This window comes from Helianthus annuus, chromosome 6, assembly GCF_002127325.2.
Source record: "Helianthus annuus cultivar XRQ/B chromosome 6, HanXRQr2.0-SUNRISE, whole genome shotgun sequence".
Classification (NCBI taxonomy): domain Eukaryota; kingdom Viridiplantae; phylum Streptophyta; class Magnoliopsida; order Asterales; family Asteraceae; genus Helianthus; species Helianthus annuus.
The window spans coordinates 103,094,187-103,115,360 of record NC_035438.2 but is presented as its reverse complement, the minus strand read 5'-3'; the positions used below and the strand labels follow the sequence as shown (position 1 = coordinate 103,115,360).

The window sequence follows — 21,174 nt, the reverse complement described above, 5'->3', positions numbered from 1 at the left end:
CCTTGTTTCTCTAACGCGGGTCGCCTGAGACTTGATTTTCAAGATTTTCAAATCTTTTGCCATAAATGCCCTGGCCTTTCGGTTTTGAAGGGGTAACTTTGCGTTTTGGGCCTCGTTTATTCACGAATAAGGGCCTCGTGACTTTTACCCACGCCGTTAAGTCCCCGGTTAGTTTAATTACTATCCAAAAAGCCCTAACTTTCATTGTTGGCGCTTCTAACCCCTTGCATACGAAATTGATCATAACTTTCTCGTTTTAAAACGGAACTTCGGGAAATTTATATCGTATATTCTAGTGAGCGTAATTTACTGTTACAAAGCCTCGGGTATGTTAAAGGGTCACTCAGAGGTATATCTTAAACATGTTGACACAATTAACCCCTGTAGTTTGTAATCTCTCACTTTCTTCCGCATTTCGTTCCGTATGATCCATGATTTATCCGTTTGAAGGTACGAGCATCATTTAGGGTTACTGTACAGTATATTTATCCCTCGTTGACATTTTTAACCCTCGAATTTACATGCTTTCAATGTTTGTCAACTTTAGTCCTTTATTTAGTATTTAACACCACGTGTAAACTCAAGACACGTGTCAATACATTATTGGACGCAAAATTTCGAGGTGTTACAATCAAAAAGTGAATTAACAAAGTTTTGCATCAAAACATGGTCTGAATTAGGTTCATTTATTAAATTTTCAGAAGAATTAGACTTTGATGCTTGTTCATTCCCAACTACGTCTTCAACTTTTACTTCATCTGCAAGGGAAGACGAAGCGTTAGTATCACTCACACACCAAGAAACAAATTTGATTAGCTGATTCGTTTATTTTTCAACAGGTTTACTGTTGATCGATGACTTATCAGTTTTTGGACCGTAAGTCATAGTATCAGCGTTAATCAATTCCTCCACAGTTAAAGGCAAATAGGTGTAGTTGTGATTAAATGGAGGAGGGACTTTCTTGTAACCCAAAGCACACCCTTTCTTTTCTTTGTATTCCAATTGGATGTCACATAAATCTTTGACCAATTTACTAGAAGTTTCATATTTCATTATATTTACTTCATTTATCTGATATTTTTGTTTGATTTCTTCTAGTTCCATGGTCAAAGCATCTATAGTTTCTTTGGCATCCCTATAGTGACAACTTTTGATACTTAGATCTTCTTTAAGCTTGGAAATGTCTTTACGTTGAGCTTCAATCTTTTCTTTGTATATTCTTTCATTTTTGGTTAAATAAGAGTTATGCCTTTTTATGTCATGAAGATCTGTGATCAGTTCTGAGTTATGTAAAACATAGGCTGCTACCCTACCTCTACATTCAGGAGTGCATAAATAAGAATTTACCTCTTCTGCAGTGAGTCCATGAACAGGAGCTGAAAGAACCTGAGCCATGAATGCTATGTTGTCAAGTGGTGTCTGAATTGAAGGTCTCTGATTCACATGAGCTGAAAGATTAAGCTGTTGAATCTCTGTGCTCCAGTCAAAAGCATCATTCGGTTGCACCACCATAGCTGAGTTGTGAGCACTTCCACTTGAGGCAGTCGTGGTGGTGTTTGTTGTAGTAATCGCTCTCTCATTGTTCCTTGTAGCAGGTGGAGCTGGTTGAGCTGGAGTTTGATTCCTGTTGACTTGAGGCTTCGTGTAGTTCCGTGATATGTGTCGTGGTTCATGACAATTGTAGCAGCAAATCTTGGACTTGTCAATTCGCAGCTTGGAGGGCCCAAATTTTTTTTGATTCTGCCATCTGTTTCTTCCAGTTTTCTTCACAAAGGATTTTGCCCTAAACGTCACCATCGCCATTTGCGATGTGATATCCATCTCATCCACATCTTCTGGATGCATTTGATCTAAGTCATCCATAGAGAAGTTTGGAGGATCTATTTAACCTGCAAAAAAAGCATTTAGATGGTTTATAACAGAAGCTGCGATTTCAAGATTCTCCTTGGATTGTTGTGAGAATAAAGCAATGATCTCGTTCTTGGCAGCAGGATTGGTTGAAGCAACAGCGGCAGCAGTACTTGATGATGATGTGACGGACGGTGCTGGGGTAGCTGAGTAGAAGACATTTGCTGGTGCTAGTGCTGGTTCTGGTGCAGCTGTAGCAGATGTTGAACTTCAAAACATTTGAAAACTAGCTTGTGACATGAGAGCAGCGTTGTTGCTAGAAGCAGATGGTGTTGTGGTAAAACTAACAGCCAGCAAACTACTATTGTGATTAGTTTGCCTCTGTTTGTCATCCAATTCACAAGCTTTGATATGAGAAATCATCTCAGAAAAACTACATCGAGCAAGATCTTTTGTCTTCTTGATCATGGCCACATGATGATCCCAGCTCTTTGGTAGGGCATTCAACAGTTGTCTGTTGGCTGAGGCATTCGACAGTGGCAATTCATCCATGGTCATCTGAGTGACTAGCTTAACAAATCTCTGAACCTGATTTTCAATTATCTCTCCATAAATATGATTAAAGTTGTTGAAATTTTGACTCAGTAAGTTCCTTCTACTTTCTTTCATATCTTCATTCCCTTCATACACATCAAGCAAAGACTCCCATAATTCCTTAGCAAACTTGCACATTCGAAATTCAATAGCAATGTCAGGAGCCAATGCCATTGTCAAGTAAGAAAGAGCCTTTTCATCCTCTTCAACTATTGCAAAATCATCATTTGTGTTATCTGCAGGAGGCTTCTTTAACTTAATTCCTGGTGCACCTTCCTTTTTATATATGATTTCTTTTTGACCATGAACAATGCTTCTCCAAATTTTCGCATCTTTAACCTTAACGTGCTGCTCAAATCTCCACTTCCACCCGGGAAAATCTTCAGCACTAAGTAGTCTAGGAACTCTAGTTGTAGTTCCTATGATAGAGTCCAGTTCTTGATGTTTGTTCATGGCAGCTAGGTCAACAGTTTGATTCGTGGAAGTCATTTTTATAATATTTTAAGTCACAAAGTCAATTCAGCGTCCAATCAATGTCGTTGCGAGTTGAAACCTTCAGTCGAAACCACAGATTTCGAGTGATGAAAACAATGCAGTTTGAGTTGAGACCTCTTGATAGCGAGTCAGAAAGTACCAGTTGAAAAGTAGAAACACCAGTCGTAACCACTAGTCGAGAACAATAAGTCAGAACCACTAGTCGAAACCTGAGTCGGAATCTCGATTTCGAGTCTTGAAGTTACAACTCGAGATCACAGCTGATTGCGAGTCGAGACCTTGAAGTTACAACTCGAGACCACAATTGATTACGAGTCGGGACCTTGAAGATACAACTCGAGACCACAGTAGATTGCGAGTCGAGACCTGCAAAACAAATTGTTAGATAACTTTGACTACAATCCCGAATAATCCGGACTTTTCGAAATTCAAAAGATTTTTCAAAATCTTTTGAATGAATTGCAACTAACTGTCCTTGGTTTCAGCAAACAGATCAGAGAATTCTCGAAACCAAAATTGCACTGATTTCTTGAATTTTGATGAACACTTGAGGAGCAGTAAAATAACTCAGCAACTCGGAACCTTCAACAAGCTTTTGAATAAGTCGAAATCTCCAAAAGACAGCAGCAATAAGACTCGGAACCTTCAAAACTCCCTTGAAAAACAGATCAGTAACAACTAGCACATCCTATCTTGAACCTGGTTGATATCGAATGAACCAACCAATTGTAAAGCCCGTAAACGGATCTTTCAATGATATCAACCACTAAACTTATGTTAGTGCGGAATCCTAACAAAATATGATTCAAGAACAATAAACGACAAACAATGAGGAACCAAATAACTTATCTTGCATTCACCGATTAAGGAGACTGATACAAGACACAAAAGGTTTCGGCTAGCTCTTTTATGAATCGCAGGAACTAATCAACCCCAAAACAACATGAGGGAATTGATTATATACTAAGCACTTGGGCCTAGAGCCCCTATCCAAGCCCAGCCGAAACCATGACCCAAATACACTATTTCGACCCAAATTATAAAGTAAAACATAATTACAAAATCAACCCAATTAAATACTACTAACCCACTATGCATAAACCTTTAGCTTCCAACAATATGGTCATAATACCTTTTATTTTGTAAAAGTTTGACTCGTCACTTCGCCTACTAAACATGGTGATCAGAAGGTGTAATCGCAAGGGATTAATATCTTTGTGATTACAATCACATTGTAAATTTCAATTGAACTTTGACTTGACCAAAATTGTCAGAACCGAAAGTCAAACAAAAGTCAATTTGTTTGACTTTTGGCTCATAAATAGCCAAAATAATGAAACAGACTAGGAGAGAACACTTACTTGTGTTATAGGATTGATAGAACTTCAGTAGGAGGCTTCCAATTACTAGAAACAAGCTCCAAGAGAAGAGAGGAAGAAAACTGAAATGAGTAAGTTGAAATGAACAAAGGACATGGCTATTTATAGTGATCTTGAGCACACCAATTCAAGCCAAGTGTCCCTCCAGGTGTTAAGACATGTTTAGTGTCCTCCCAGGTGTCTAAAGGAGAAGAGAAGTGGCAAAAATCGCGACTTGGGGGCCAAGGGAAGCAACTGGGAATGACAGCTAGCATTCTACTGTCACTTGCAGCTGCTTACAGACCGCATGGGGTCCTGGTCTTATGGTCCGTAAGACCCCTGCAGCACAAAAGTTTTGGTTTTTGGCAGATTTGGCCCCTAGACTTGTATTATCACGTTTTTGTCATTTTTAACCCTTTTAACCTAATATTTAGGTTATATAAACGTGTTAAGGCATGTGTAACTTGGATTTTTGTCTGGAAGTTTCATGAATATCATTTCGCTCAATCATTCGATTACGCATTTCGTAAATAAAATATAACATTTTATAAACACGAAAATAATCGAAATCATACAAGGTTTGAAAATTGCAAATGTCACATTGATATCGATTAGCTTAGGGCTTGAAACTTTAATTAATAACTAATTTTCGTAATTGGTAAAACATATGTTCTGCTTAAGGGAAGGATCTGATTATAATGGTCTAGAAACTATTTAGTGTTTTCTGTTTTGTCTTACCTTGATAGTTCGTAAATCTCTATGCTCGTTTGATCTTGGCACTAGGCTAGAAACTTAAGTCATAAGAATCCATATCGTTACCAGCTTTGTTGAAATAGGTCTAAAGGTGTGTTTTTAACCTTAACCCTAGTTTAATAGGATTAACCTTAATCGGTATCAGTTCATTTTAGCACTTCATACGCCATGGTCAAGTTAAGTCTTGGGTTGGTTTGATAAGTCTATCTATCATCAATCTGAATAGTCTTCGTTGAATCAAGTTTAGGATGGTTATATTTTCTTAACCTTTGGTAACATTTCTAAGTAATCTGAGTTTAGTAGTTCTTAAGTTTATATCACACTTATTCATATATTGCATATTAAGTATTAACTTCATTACTAGTAGATTTTGTATCCTTGGATTGATAGTTGGGTACTTACCATAGCTATACTATATTCCGATAGGTACGCTTGCATAGAACGTGTATAGATAGTATTCATGTTTTTACCTCAAAACCAATTTGTGTTCAATTTTATTATTACTTTCTAAGCACGTCACTATAAATAAACATGCATGTATGAGTATGGAAAACCATTTATGAAGCAAAATGCATGTTTCATGTCAATTACAAAAATTAATCACAAAGTAGGCATGTTTTTCTCCCGATGTATAAAACAATTAAAAAGGGGTCGTGAACTCACAGTATTCATTTTTCTATTTTTACTCGAAGACGTCAGTTGACCATGCATGTACTGTCTGGTTTCTACAAAGTGAGACACACTAATAAGACCATAGATTTAATCCGAATGACACATGACTAGGACTTCTACCCTAAACCACGTGCATATAGTGTTGATAAGTTAATAGTTAGCATTTGTTTGTAAAACGAAATTGTTTAATGCTTATTCATAAAAATAGGGTTTTATACTTTTAAAATTTCTATGTATTCATGTTATTAAAGGTTACATCATATTCGTATAACTTTTATATAGTGTTGATGAGGTTTTGTACTTTTATATATCACAGATTACATAATATTTACAAAACTTTTATAACTAATAATTTATGATTATTTTACCTTTATACGTTGAATAAAAATGTAAATTTACATGGCGAACTATAAAAATTGCATAACACATCATCTAATGTTTTTATCATAATACATAACATTAGTATATAATAATTGTCTCATTTTCTTTATAACCATATATGGTTTATGCTATATACACGTGATTGTACGACTTTTACGTTCTTTTGTTTACGAATTGTCATTTATTTTATGATCTTGTAGTCTATTGGTATAAATATAATGTAGATTTAAATCTCTTTAAATACAGGTCAATTAGGTGATAATTAAGAGTATAAAATATTAAAAATGATAGATAAAAAATAGTAAACTATAGATATGAGAGTCAAGATCAAGTCATACTCGTAAAATAAAAAAAGACGGATCCTTAATGTACAGAAGTACATATATCTTATCGTTGGATGTTAACCTCAATATACCAAATAAACTATAGATATGAGAGTCAAGATCGAGTCATACTCGAAGCAAAGGATTTTTTATTATTTTTAATTTTAAATGGCATTAACATTTTACCCCTCTTAAAATCATACTTTAACCTTTAACGCTATCTATAATTCGCCACAAAATTAGCATAATCTTTTCGTAAAACTTTATTATATGAAGAAAAGGTATTATGGTAGGTGTTTATATTAATCTTATGTTAATATTCGCAAAATACACAATTTAAAAACAATTTATATACTTTATATAACTATATTCGTAAAATAAACTATTTAAACACAATTTATAAACGACTAGGGACTTTAAGGATAGTAAACTTTATATATTAATCTTTGTCTTTTTTCTGGTTTTGTCTTTTGTTGTGTTTTTTCTTGCATTGTAACTTTAAGGATTTTTGTTTTTGCAGTGAAAGTTTGGATTTTATAATTTTGTCACAAAAGTTAAATAAGATTATTTTTTTGTTAGTTTTGTTTTACGTTTTTTTGGATTTGATTGCCGTTTGGTTGTTACTTAGCACGGTATTTGTTGGTTATATTTGGTACCTCCGTTTTTTAACCCCCTCGACTTTCTAATATGAGTCGGTGTAAATTCAACATCGTCTATGTTTACGTTTTAAGTCACATGAGTTACTTGATGTTAGAAATTCGTATTTTTATTTTACGTTTTACCTGGTTTTAGTCGTCGTTCGGTTGCACTTAGCATGGTTTTACGCCCCCTGTAATGTTGGTTGCACAGTTTACGCCCCTTCACCACAACGCGGAGGGCCTAAGACTAGTTAAAAATACTGGAAAAAATAGTAAAATACGCATCCCTTATTTGATACGGTTTCAATGTAAAATAAAAAAGATGGATCCCTAATGTACAAGAAATACATATATCCTGTCATTAGATATTAACCTCAATATACCGAATAAACTATAGATATGAGAGTCAAGATCGAGTCTTTATACTCGAAGCAAAAAGAGTTTTTTTTTTTTAATTTTAAATGCCATTAACTTTTACCCCTCTTAAAATCATGCTTTAACCTTCAACGTCGTCTACAATTCGCCATAAAATTAGTATAATCTTTTCGTAAAACTTTATTATATGGAAAAAGGTATTATGGTAGGTGTTTATATTAATCCTATGTTAATATTCGCAAAATACGCAATTTAAATACAATTTATATATTTATAAAACCATATTCGCAAAATAAACTATTTAAATACAATTATATTCGACCTAGGACTCAAGTGGATAACAGTTTTTAAACCATAGTGACTTAAAGAAAAAGGATAAATGGACATTCGGTTAGTTTAGTTAATTGAGTTAGTGGCAAGAACTCAAGTTGTAACCCTTTTTCAAAGATGGGACTCAGTTGTCGAAATTTCCGTTCGGGGGATACGAGCTGACACCGCCCTATAAGAATAGGGAGTAAACTCAATGTGTGTCCCTGTGCTTATAGGGAGGTGTCAGCTTGCGTCCCCCAAACGGAAATTTAGACGCCTGGGTCCCATCTTTGAAAAAGCGCTACAACTTGAGCCCCTGCCATTAACTAAGTTAACTAAACTAAGATAATGTCCATTTATCCCTTTTATTTGAGTCCCTATGGTTTAAAAACCCGTTATCCACTTGAGTCCCTAGTCGAATGTTAATTGTATTTAAATAGTTTATTTTACGAATGTGGTTTTATAAAGTATTTAAATTGTTTCTAAATTGCGTATTTTGCGAATATTAACATAAGATTAATATGAACACCTACCATATACCATTTTCCATATAATAAAGTTTTACAAAAAGATTGTGCTAATTTTATGGCGAATTGTAGACGACGTTGAAGGTTAAAATATGATCTTAAGAGGGGTAAAAAGTTAATGGCATTTAAAATTAAAAATAATAATAACTCATTTTGCTTCGAGTATAAAGACTCGATCTTGACTCTCGTATCTATAGTTTATTTGGTATATTGAGGTTAATATCTAATGATAAGATACATGTACTTCTGTACATTAAGGATCCATCCTTTTTATTTTACATTGAAACCATATCAAATAAGGGATGCGTATTTTACTATTTTTTTATGTATCGTTTTTAATATTTTATACTCTTAACTACCGCTTAATCAACTTGTATTTAAAGAGATTTAAATCTACATTACATTTATACCTTCAGACTACAAGATCATAAAATACATGACAATTTGTAAACAAAAGAACGTAAAAATCGTACAATCATGTGTACATAGCACAAACCATATACGAATAAAAAGAAAATGAGACAATTATTATATACTAATGTTATGTTTTATGATAAAAACAATAGATGATGTGGTTATGTGATTTTTACAGTTCGCCATGTAAATTAAAATTATTATTAAACATATAAAGTTAAAATAATAGTAAATCATTATTTTTAAAAGTTTTGCGAATATTATGCAAAACCTGTGATATATAAAACTTAAAAGACAATAATATAACTTAAGAGATTATACTAATTTTATTAATTTTGATATGTAATATAATTAATATTTACATTTATATTTTATATTATACTAATTTTATGTATTTAAGAGATTATACTAATTTTATTAATTTTGATATGTAATATAATTAATATTTACATTTACATTTATATTTTATATTATACTAATTTTATGTATTTTGGTATGCAATATAACGAATATTATGCATTCTGGTATGTTATGGTAGATGTTTATACTAATTTTATGTTAATATTCATAAAATACGCAATTTAAATACAATTTATATAGTTTATAAAACCATATTCACAAAATAAACTATTTAAATACAATACTATGAGACTAGGAATTCAATTGGATAACGAGTTTCAAACCATATGTCCTCAAAAAAATAAATAAATAAATGGACAATCTGTTAGGGTGCACGGGGCACATGCGGTGACCCCATGCGGTGACTTCAGTTGCCGTGCGGGTACACCGCCACCATCCAAACTTTACCGCGCGGGGAGTGGGAAGCTCGGTGTGTGCTCACCGATTGAGAGAGAGGGTGATTGGTTGTTAATGTGGGTCCACCCTTTTTCCACCAATCATATTTTTTTCTTCTTTTTTTATAAAAAAATAATTGTGTGAGTGGAGTAATGCCAACGTTTGAGTGCAAAATAAGGACTTAAGAGGGAAGTTGACGTGACACGTGTGTTGATTGGGTGTGTGAGGTCACTCCACCTTAGAGAAGTGCCCCCACACCCTCAGTTTCAAGTTATAGCGCCTTTCAAATACACGGGCTCGCACGTCAAAAATTTCGTTTGAAGCATAGATACGCAAATTACATTTTACTCTTTTGAAAAGTCGAAATCCTAATCATGAGAAAGACTAAATTAATGAGTGCTGAAAGCCTGAACCCCACGTGATTTCTGAAAAGATCGAAATCTTAACCGCTAAACAACCGCTGTAAAGACAATATTTGAAAGACCATTGAAAAATAGTTTTTTTTTTCCTTCCAACCGATACATATACATACCCCCTCCCTTGGTTTACTAATAATTTGTTCAGCATTCGTGTCATGAGATGGCTATTCCGACGCACAAGTTTCTGGAGATGGAACAGAGGCACAAATTCATACCTCTCCCAACGTCCTCCTCAACGTCTCCTGCAGATCCGCCTGTTATATCACCACCACAATTACCCGACGAGGTATCTATCATCCACGATTAATTCCCTCTTTTGTAAAATATATATGACGCACGCTGCTTCCTAATTTGCTTGCTTTGTTTTAATTAGAATGTGCCTAGAAAGGGCCCTGATCTCCGCACACTTTCCAGAAGATTCTATAAGATCGCTTCTCCGTATTGGTTTTCCGATGATAAAGTTCAAGCAAGAACACGATTGGCCATTGTCTTCGCCTTAACTTTAGGAACCACCGGAATTAATGTGGGTTTCAATTTTCTGGGTCGGGATTTCTACAATGCGCTTGCTGGTATTAAAATGTGTACCTACCTACATGTTTGGTTTGGTTTGCATTTCAGATTGTTAATTGGGTATTTTCGTGCCTTGTGATAGACAAAGACCAAGCACAGTTTAAGAAACAACTATTGTACTACATCGGGGCTTTTGCTGGTGGAATTCCGGTGAGCACATTGCTGCATTCTTTTAGGTATTGATCACATGTCTACTTGAATTTTCTTTCCAACCTTGGTGGCATTCATGAAAAATAGCTAAAGGAAAGGGCTATATAATAATAATAATAATAATAATAATAATAATAATAATAATAATAATAATAATAATAATAATAATAATAATAATAATAATAATAATAATAATAATAATAATAATAATAATAATAATAAAATATGGATTAGCTTTTTTTTTTTTTTAACCATAACGACGTTAAGTTTGAGTAGTTCTTATTATACGGGCAAAACCAATGTACATGGCTCCCGTAGTCATGGCAAGTTGTGCATTTTGGGGAAACGACCTATAGGGTAAGGATACGCCCACCCCACCAATAAATACCCTGGTTTAGGGGTGCAAACGAGCCGAGCGGATCGGCTCGAGAAAAAGCTCGAAACAAGCCGAGCCTTATCGAGCCCGAGCCGAGCCGAGCTTGAGCCTAAAACAAAAGCTCGTTTGTTTATCGAGCCCGAGCTCAAGCCTTGCATGTGAAGCTCGTCAGGCTTGTCGAGCCTTATCGAGCTTTAGTGTAAACGAGCCGAGATGAGCCGATCTTATTTAAACTTGTTTACGAGCCGACTCCGAACCTAAAAATAAGCTTATTCAGTAAACGAGCTCGAGCCCGAGCTTCACTTATCGAGCTCACGAGCCTGAAAAGTCTATTATGTATATTTTTTATTTAATATATTAATTAACAGATAATAAACGAGATGAACCCGAGCCGAGCTCGAGCTTGAGAAAATACCAACGACGGAGCTCGAGCTTTGAGAACAAAAGCTCGAATCGAGCCGACCTCAAGCTCGAGCTCTCATAAGTTAATTGAGCTCGAGCTCGGGCTCGGCTCGTTTGCACCCCTACCCTGGTTATACCCTGTTATGCTGGGCAGGTGGAGGATTTGAACATTGTGCGGTTTTTGCAGATATTTGTGATTAAAGATTATGCGAGAGATACTCTTGCTTTGAGATGGAGAGCTTGGATGACTAAGTATTACCTGGAAGGGTATCTCAAGAATCAGACATTTTACCAAATACAGACTCAATCACTGGTTGATAATCCAGATCAAAGAATTGTGGATGATCTGGGTTCTTTCACAGAAACATCACTTTCATTCTCTTTAACACTCTTCAATGCATTGTTAGATTTGGTATCTTTTAGCAACATATTGTATAGCATATATCCACCTCTTTTTGGTGTTCTTTTAGTATATTCAATTGCAGGAACAGCCATCAGCATTTTCCTTGGGAAGGTAGAGCTTTCCTTCCTTCCTTCCTTCCATCTTTCTTTTCTAAACTTATGGGATTCATTCTAATTTTTATGCTATTTTAGGGTCTCGTCAATTTAAATTTCCTGCAAGAAAAAATGGAAGCAGATTTCCGTTATGGCCTTGTACGTGTTCGAGAGAATGCTGAGTCCATTGCATTTTATGGTGGCGAGGAAAATGAATTTAAACTCCTTTTGCAGATCTTCAGACGTGCTTTTGAGAATTTTACCGTATGAACCTTCTTCTATAATAATCATATTATTTAATCTGACATCATGACGTTTATAATTTTCATGTTGAATCTGCAGCAATTATTGATATCCACTAGAAATCTGGAGTTTTTCACCAGTAGTTATCGGCACTTGATTCAGATTCTTCCTGCTGCAGTTGTTGCGCCCATGTATTTCGCGGGGAAGATTGAATTCGGTGTTATAACCCAGTCTGTTTCTGCCTTCAATCATATTCTCGGAGATTTTTCCCTCATTGTTTATGAATTTCAGGCTATCAGTGCCTTTTCAGCTGTCATTGAGCGACTCGGTACATCTTCCGTCCCTACTTCTCGTCATACATCCGATCCGAGACCTTATTTTACATACATGATCATGCAGGTGAATTCGATGATGTATTGGACTACACCAGTAGTAACGATCCTCTCGAACCCTTTGATGAGATTCAACTGACGTATATCAATGTGAAAGATTCACCCTTTTTACTGTCCAAGACGCCTTCAGGTGCACACAAGTTGCTGGAGATTGAGAGTTTGAGTGTACAGACTCCGACAAATAAAGCCCTACTTATCAGGGATTTGTCGCTGACAGTCTGCAACAATGAGCATTTGCTGGTTAGGACTCTCAGTCAACTTCAGAGTTGACTTTTTATTGTGAACTAACCAACTGTGTTAACAACTCAATGGCAGGTTACTGGACCAAGTGGGACTGGGAAAACTTCTTTGTTAAGAGCAATTGCTGGTCTTTGGCGTGCGGGTAGGGGAAAGATTACATTTTATGCTAAGCATACACTAGATGTGACGGCTCCTAATGAATCAAGTAAGACGGTTGATATTCATAATGATGATAAAAGATCAAAATACCGGGATTTTAAAGGTGTATTTTTCCTTCCCCAAAGGCCGTATATGGTTTTAGGAACCCTTCGACAACAGTTGCTTTATCCCACATGGCCCAGTGCTCAAGATTCCGCACCGCGTAGCTCTATGTCAAATGGTATGGACTATGGAATCATAAGATCTTACAAATGAAAGCTATTCACTTTGCAAATTGTAATTTTGCAGGCTTGTTGCCTTTTTTTGAAGATGCACCGAGGCCTGAAGTTGTTAGTGCACCATTTTTGCCGCCTAACACAAATGATTTAATAAAGGCTTTAGAAGATGTATGTCTTGGCTACTTGGTGTCACGGTTCAGTGGTCTGGATACAATCAATGAATGGTCCAGTGTTCTTTCTCTTGGTGAGCAGCAACGGCTTGCATTTGCGCGCTTGTTGCTTTCTCGACCAGACCTTGTTCTATTGGATGAATCCACTAGCGCTCTAGATGAAGCCAACGAGGTACATCTTGACTACTACTAATATTAGATGAGCAAAAACGGGTGGCTTGGTAATGGTATAAAATGGTAACAAGTCATTTTTATGTAAGTTATGTTACATAAATAATAATCTAGTTTTAGGCTTTAAAAATGCACTTTTGGCCCGTTTCTTTTTAAGATATTTTTTGTTTACTTGTTTGACCCGTTAAAATAACCTGAGCTGGCCCAACCTGTTTGTAGATTGACATATTATTGAATGGCATGCTTATTATATTTGCAGGCTCACTTGTATGAAAAAGTTAATGCAGCAGGAATCACATACATAAGTATTGGGCACCGAACGAGCCTTGGTAAATTCCATAAAAAGGCTTTGCAGATCACACCTATACATTTGGAGTCTAAGCAGCCTAATTGGAGCATAAAAGAAAGCCCGGTCTTCGATTCTTGAACGCGTACATATCTGCAATCATTAATCTTGATTTGCAGGGTCATCCACAAATATACTTTACCCTCAATAAAGTATCTCAGTTGTAACGAATAAACATATGAGGTTCAAATTTCCATTTTACCCTCAATGATTTTAAGATAAGTATATAAGTTTAAAATTCAATCAACTTTATGAAATTCCCATACCAATTTCAAGAAAACTGCTTGGAATTCTTAAAACAGACACTTGTAAGAAAAGTCAAATTAGCAAAACTTTTCCTCCAATGCATTCGTTTGGCCACGGCAGATGTTGAAAACCAAAACAGAGGATCTAAACAACGTCAGACGATTTACTGGCATAGAATGGCCAGATACAAGATATCTTGAAAACCAGAATCATCACATGTTTCCCATACAAACATACTTGATCTGCAAAACATTGTTAATGACCGACAGTCATGCTCACATTTGGAAATGAGCTGTGAAACAAAAGACCAATCCAGTGAGTGTTACAGGACTTACTTCAAGATAGTCATCCAGTCCGTATTTTGAACCCTCCCGTCCTAAACCTGACTGCTTATAACCTCCAAATGGTGCCACCTGCAGCAGCATGTATATGAACATGAGTGATCCAAGCAACCTATAAAACCATGAATATACCAAGCTTCTTGACTAATGAACGTACCTCTGTAGAAATTGATCCCTCATTCACTCCAACCATGCCGTATTCTAGAGCTTCAGAGACGCGCCATGAGCGTTGAATACAGTTTGTGAACGCGTAAGCAGCTAGTCCTGTATAGATGCGTGTGTCTTAACAAACTACTCGATTCAAAACCTGAGTATAGATAACAACTAACCTGAGTTAGTATCATTTGCAATCTGTATAGCTTCTTCTTCGGTTTTAAACCGTATAATAGGTGCAACAGGTCCAAATACTTCCTCTCTGTACCAGGAAACATTCTATAGTAATGTACCGAAAATTGAGAATATAGATATTGTTAATCAAAACTCAACATGGCTATGTTGTCACAATCCTAAGGCGCATAGGCCTAGTCCAGAGCCTAGACATCGGGCACTTAAATGCGAGGGCTTTTTTAAGCTACACACATAGCATAAATACCATTTTAGGGATTTTAGACGTGTTTTAGGCTTGTTTAGGGCTATATAGCTGTTTTAGGTTGATTCCAGGCTTATTTAGGGGTATTAAACGAATTTTTGGAGGCCATCGTTGTGCCTTTCCGGGCCCAATGTTTACTTGGTTATGGTGTGTTACGCTTATGCACCTAGGCGCACATTCTTGACAACCTAGCAACACAACATCGTTTAAATAAACTAAAAAGAAGAAAAACAGTTTTGACACAGAATGCGTAATGAACTATACTAAAAGAATTTAACATAATTGAAAAACTGTATTGGTGAATAATATCTTCGGTAACCGAAAACCACACTCTTTATATATAGATTACAATGAAAATGGTAACGATAAAGCTAACCAACTAATTATAAGAAAAAACGTAATATGTATCCCAATATTCACACTAGAGAGAGAATAATAACTAAAAAATTAGAAATAAATGATATATCAAATAATAATAACTATAATGGATAACAAACTCAGCAAAGATGTAAGAATTTGATATCACCTTGCTATGGGCATCTCATTCCTGACATCACCTATAATCGTAGGCTCGTAGAAACTAAACCCTAAGCTATGCCTCTTACCACCCATAATAACTTTTGCTCCCTGTATCAGACAATAGCCTTACACTTGTGTGGAATATCATAAAACAGTAGTTGAAACCAACTTATTTTGTTGAAAATTGCCTTTTTTGCCACGGTTTTGGCTGTCGTAAATAGTTGTATGAGGGAACACATGGATTTAGAAGAATTCTTGGATTGATAAAAGAAAATAAATGCCTAAACAAACCTTTGAGATAGCATCTTGCACAAGTGAATCAACCTTCATCACAGCAGCTTCATTGATAAGTGGTCCCTGCAAAATATTAAAATAAAAAATCCCTAAAATCCAATGAAATCACCATCTGATATATATATATAGAGAGAGAGAGGAAGGTTAACGTACATTACGGCTTAACGTAGATCACGTACGACAGGTAATTACGCACGTTCATTTTAGAATCACGCACGTTATAACTCAAAAATCCAAAATCACGCATGTTGAAACACAATAATCACGCATGTTATATAACAAATCACGCACGTTGTTGTACGTGAAGTACGTTAAGCCGTAATGTACAATATACTTTTTCTATATATATATAGTGAATCAAGTTTAAGAGTAAAATATGATTACCTGGGTCACACCTTCACTTAAACCATTGCCAACTTTAAGGTTCTGGACGGCATTTGAGTAGGCATTTATAAATCTATCATATATACCTATAGAGTTGGCAGTTGCTTGTCATGCAAGAAAAAAGAATAGGTGGAAGGAATTTAATTACTTATTGTACATACCTTCTTGCACAAGTATTCTATTTGTGCATACACATTGTTGTCCAGTGTTATTGAATTTAGTTGACAACTGAAATAACAGACAGAATGAACAAGAAATTACTAAGTTACTGTTTTTAAAGATGCGACCCGGGTTTGCAAAACGGGTCAACTGATTGTGTATGTAACCCTATTATGTGGACGGACAGGTTTAACAAATAATGGATTCACTTACACTCCCCTTCACTGCCAATTCCAGGTCAGCATCATCGAAGATTATGCAAGGCGCGTTACCACCAAGTTCAAGAGATACCTACAAGTTCCCTTTTTTGGTAAAACTAATGATTGCAGCATAAAACATTAATTTTACTGCAACTACCTTTTTAACAGTCTCTGATGCACCAGCCATCAGTTTCTTTCCAACACCAGTGGAACCAGTAAATGTTATCTTCCTGACCTAAATTTATTTTATAAAACCAACAACAGATATAAAATAATGAACACCTTGTGAGGTATCATGTATTATTAATTAATTAAATGGTAAAGATATTACAATAAACCGTAACTAATCTAAACTATCTGATAAAAACAAACCTGTGTGCTCTCAAGTAGAGAATCACCAATGCTAGGAGGATCTCCCATGACCACATTCAAGACACCCTTCAGAGGACAAAAATGTAATTAGACACTATGTGATGAGTGATAAAAAAGTTATGGTTGACGTGGGTTTACAGGCGGAATTCCAGATTGAAGGGCCAGCTCAGCTGCTGCTAAGGCGGTCAATGGTGTGAGCTCAGAGGGCTTTATGACCACAGTACAGCCACAGGCAAGAGCAGGGCCAACCTTGCGAGCAATCATTGCGATGGGGAAATTCCATGGAGTGATTGCACCAACCACACCAACCGGCTGCAAGTTATTGGAATCATGAGTAGCTGATCGAAAAGCATCACGTAAAACAAATAATCACCTCTTTAAGAACAAACAAGCGGCGATTAGGCAGTGGCGATGGAATTATATCGCCATAAACGCGTTTTGCCTCCTCTGCAAACAACTCTATGAATCTAGCCGCATATGCCACCTGAAAAACTTACAAATGAAGATGTATTCTTAACATTTCTTTTAAGATGTACACTACACACCTCCGCAATAGCTTCTCTTAGAGGTTTTCCTTGCTCCAAAGTTAAGAGTTGTCCAATCTCTTGTTTGTGTGCGATCAGTAAATTATACCTTCAATTATAGGTTGACCAAAAAATACATGAGACATCTTTCAAAATTAATAATAAAACACCCGTAGGTATCATAAACACTGGCGGAAGTTGGATACAACTATTTAGTCAATCAGAGGGTTAATGCAATGAACACTTCCTTCCGCCCATGATCATAGAAATTTTAAGTTTAATACCAGTTACGAAGGCGGCTACTCCTGTCAGCAGCAGTGAGTTTGCTCCAGTCTAAAAATGATAATAAAAAGATTCATGTCCATGAAACAATTATATATAAAAAAAGTTATGGTTATGATGATAACATGAAACGCATATGGCATTGATACAAATCAACTTGTGGAACCCAACCCATCATTCCCATGCATAAGCGGCCCAAACGAACCATCAAGAAACCCACCAGGTTTGAAATGGAAATCATGGGAGGGAGACTAAAGATTCTTTAGACCAAATAACTATGCATGTTTGTTTGCTAGCTAGTAAGTAGGTTTGGCATTTTCTTTAACTTCATCTCATTTGTATTTAAACCCCCCCAAATGAAAGCATCACAAAATTTGCATCTGAATCCCTTTTCCCTTTACAGTGAAAGGCTGGCACATATCTAGCTAGCTAAGAGATTGTTTGGCTCCATACGGGTAAAAGCATCATACGCTGCCGAAATCGCATCTTTCGTTTCCATCTCACCCATGCATGGAACAGTAGCTATAACTTCACCATCCGCAGGGTTGTTAACCTGTCCCAACCAACAACTAACTAAGGTTAAACTTTTTTTATCTCATAATTATAATCATTTCTTGACATTCTAAAAGTAATTACCAACGGATGAACTTCACCGACATAGTATAGAATAGATGGATCACCGATGAGATGAGATATATAGCGACGCATATGATGGGTTCACCGACAAACTAGGGATGGGATTTTTTCACCGGCAACGTCTACAGTAAGATTACCAACGGAATAAACCATTGTATCTTCTAGGCATTTTACTGGATTTCGTCAATCATTTAAGCAGCAGTGTGTGTGATATTTAATATTCCACTATTACAAACACAAGAAATGGTGTCTGGACGTGATTATTTTCTAAATTGTGACAATAATGAGTGCATTACACAGAGGATGTGATTTTTTTTTTTTTAACGCAAAGGTTACATAATCTCTTCTACTAAATTACACCAATTTACCCCTAAAATCTTGACTTGTATCATAGCATGGTTGTCGGTTCATTGTACCAGCTGCAACAATTTCCATTTTCTTGGGTGTATGTATACCTTCGGGGATAAGAGGTGTTTTTCGATATTTAAATTCACTAAGTAATATTCTCTATATTAATCAGAGAATGCTATTAACAACCAATATTATAATTATAATTTTAATAATCTGTGGAGTACCTGAATAGTTCTGCCGTCATATGCATCGGTCCATTTTCCTCCAATAAGACCTCTGGTTTTCAATAACCCACAATTCCTGAGCCGACCAACAACACTTAGAGTTTGCATGCTCATCTGAATGCATTTCACAAGTCAATGAATCTAACAGTTATTATTAATATAATAAAATCGGAACCTTAATGGTTCAATTGATAAAATACCTCGATGGATAAAAATGGTCGTTGTGGCCACAAATTAGATGATAGTTTGAGGTTGTTGATCACATGGGTGAATTCCACCATCACACATGTCCAAACACATAATTTCCTATATAGACAAACCCCGTGAGGGGAAGTAGTAACTACAAAACCAATGTGACTCCTTCATTCGTTTTGCTATATTATGATTTTACCCACAATTTATAATTACGAATTTGTCTCGTGTTCAACATTATGACCTTACCCTGGTTTAAGAATTGCGATATTATTATCGCTTTACTTTTTCACAAATTAAGATTTTACTTTAGTCAAAAATTATAGTTTTGCTCTCACTTAAAAATTATAGTATTGTTATCATTTTAGCTTTTTTAAAAGGTGTGGGGGATAGTGTCAGGCAATGTCAGACTGTTATCTGACACTCCCCCATTGGCCCAGGTATGATACGATTTTACCCCCAGTTAAAAATTATGAATGTGCCCTTGTTCAAAGTTACGATTCTGCCCCTGCTTAAAATTACAGTATTGCAGTCGCTTTAGCTTTTGACAAATTAATATTTTACCCCCAACCAAAAATTACAATTTTGCCTCCGCTTCAAAATTACAGTATTACCATGATTTTAGTTTTTTTTAGCAAAACTATAGAAGTGTTTTGTTTTAATTGGTTGACTCACTTTATTTTTTTTTTTCCGTGTCAAACAGCTGCCTAACACTCGCTCATTAATCCTGACAAATTACAGTTGTGCCCAGAGCTTAATTACGGTCATGCCATCGTTTTAGTTTTTTTTTTCCTAGCAAAACTATGGTAGTATTTTGTTAACTGGTTGAGAAATATTCTGCCTACCGCTCCGCAACGCGGACGGGGCATGAACTAGTATGAAACAACATAAAAGAGAAAACGACAAGACATGTGATTTGGTAAATAACCTATCCATTGTCATTTATATAAACTCTTCCGTTCAATGGTTTAAACGTTTTATTTAGATTTTAAATGAGTTATTTGAAAATTTCTAAAATTCAATGCTTTGAATTTTAAATGTTCCTTCTAACAATTCAAATTTAAGAATGAAATTAACTCTCTCTCTCTCGAACAAGTGGATATCGATTTCAACATACTTCGTACATTGATGCTAAACCGGGTTATCTAACAAGTAAACGGGCGATACACTGTCATAAAATATTACAGTGGCTTTTCGCAAAGGAACGTGCAACTCAAGTAACAAGTTGCGTAGCCATGAAGCTTCGGCCACAACGCTAGCCACCCGCGGTATTCAGTCTCTCTACTTGGACAGGAGCCAACGGGCTGCCTCTTAGATGACTGGGAGATTAGATCATCCTTTAAGACACACGCAATAGCCATACGTAGAGTGTTTGGAAACTGGACACCCATTGTAGCCGGCAACTGAATAGGCTGTCAACGTGTGACTTGAAGATAGGGTAATGCGGAGACCATAGTCTAATGTACGTAGTAAACACTAGAGAATACATTTCATGAATGCCTTTTGTGGTAATCTAGGGGCATGCATGAAGAGGCTCACATGTTGGACCTACAAAGAACATATGATATTCAAAAGCCATGTAACGTTCCGTATTTTTCATTCTTTTTCATTTTATTTTAAGTCATATCTTATCTACAATCCTTTGTAATTCAAGATTTGATCATAATAGAAACTATATTTTATATCATTTTTGTTTAATCACACTTGCATAATACGTAAACAATCATGAAATACACATTTTGATTAAAAACCGAGCCATACATCGAGATTATATTTTCTCGAAATGATATTCATACATGTTTTATTATTATTCATGCTTGCATACACTTAAAATACCTAAAACATGCAAAACAGAGTTTGTTAGCATAAAAGTAACAAACAACTTTTTCTAACCCCCCAGCCAACTCATTTAATGCCTCAACCAACTCCTTCTAACCCCCAACCAACTCCTTTAATACTCCAACGAACTCCTTCTAACCCCCAACCAACTCTTTTAATGTCCCCAACCAACTCATTTTAAAACCCTAG

General features: G+C 35.8%; 2 protein-coding genes across 4 annotated transcripts; one reads left to right on the top strand and one right to left on the bottom strand.

The window, feature by feature from the left end:
* Nucleotides 1-9,963: 9,963 nt before the first annotated feature.
* On the top strand, nt 9,964-14,080 carry LOC110867956 (ABC transporter D family member 2, chloroplastic). Its single transcript, XM_022117019.2, has 10 exons — nt 9,964-10,187; nt 10,275-10,470; nt 10,554-10,621; nt 11,587-11,913; nt 11,994-12,158; nt 12,237-12,465; nt 12,537-12,769; nt 12,845-13,148; nt 13,217-13,488; nt 13,747-14,080. The coding sequence occupies exons 1-10, from the start codon at nt 10,062-10,064 to the stop codon at nt 13,912-13,914; spliced, it is 2,088 nt and encodes a 695-aa protein (XP_021972711.1). The 5' UTR covers nt 9,964-10,061; the 3' UTR covers nt 13,915-14,080.
* On the bottom strand, nt 13,759-19,317 carry LOC110867957 (succinate-semialdehyde dehydrogenase, mitochondrial). 3 transcript variants are annotated; one of them, XR_004860999.1, is made up of 19 exons: nt 19,155-19,317; nt 18,955-19,068; nt 18,197-18,296; nt 17,746-17,794; nt 17,483-17,570; nt 17,311-17,421; nt 17,076-17,249; nt 16,938-17,003; nt 16,723-16,800; nt 16,579-16,656; nt 16,368-16,434; nt 16,207-16,292; nt 15,820-15,885; nt 15,536-15,636; nt 14,750-14,835; nt 14,578-14,684; nt 14,415-14,492; nt 14,100-14,321; nt 13,759-13,926 (listed from the first exon to the last, which is right to left on the bottom strand). XR_004860999.1 is itself a non-coding variant. In XM_022117020.2 (18 exons), exons 1-18 carry the CDS (start codon nt 19,233-19,235, stop codon nt 14,292-14,294), a joined length of 1,560 nt encoding a protein of 519 aa, XP_021972712.1. In that variant the 5' UTR covers nt 19,236-19,317; the 3' UTR covers nt 13,995-14,291. The 3 variants fall into 3 exon arrangements, 2 of the variants coding, with proteins under 2 accessions (XP_021972712.1, XP_035830512.1); XM_022117020.2 differs by lacking the exon at nt 13,759-13,926 and having other exon boundaries at nt 13,995-14,321; XM_035974619.1 differs by lacking the exons at nt 13,759-13,926; nt 17,311-17,421 and having other exon boundaries at nt 13,995-14,321.
* Nucleotides 19,318-21,174: the final 1,857 nt, after the last annotated feature.

Coding starts and splice junctions, on each gene's coding strand:
- LOC110867956 (XM_022117019.2), top strand. CDS start 10,062: ATGGCTATTCCGACGCACAAGTTTCTGGAGATGGAACAGAGGCACAAA. Junction 11,914..11,993: donor TCAGCATTTTCCTTGGGAAG/GTAGAGCTTTCC, acceptor ATGCTATTTTAG/GGTCTCGTCAATTTAAATTT. Junction 12,770..12,844: donor GCAACAATGAGCATTTGCTG/GTTAGGACTCTC, acceptor ACTCAATGGCAG/GTTACTGGACCAAGTGGGAC.
- LOC110867957 (XM_022117020.2), bottom strand. CDS start 19,235: ATGGTGGAATTCACCCATGTGATCAACAACCTCAAACTATCATCTAAT. Junction 18,297..18,954: donor ATGACGGCAGAACTATTCAG/GTACTCCACAGA, acceptor TGGTTGGGACAG/GTTAACAACCCTGCGGATGG. Junction 14,836..15,535: donor AATGAGATGCCCATAGCAAG/GTGATATCAAAT, acceptor TTCCTGGTACAG/AGAGGAAGTATTTGGACCTG.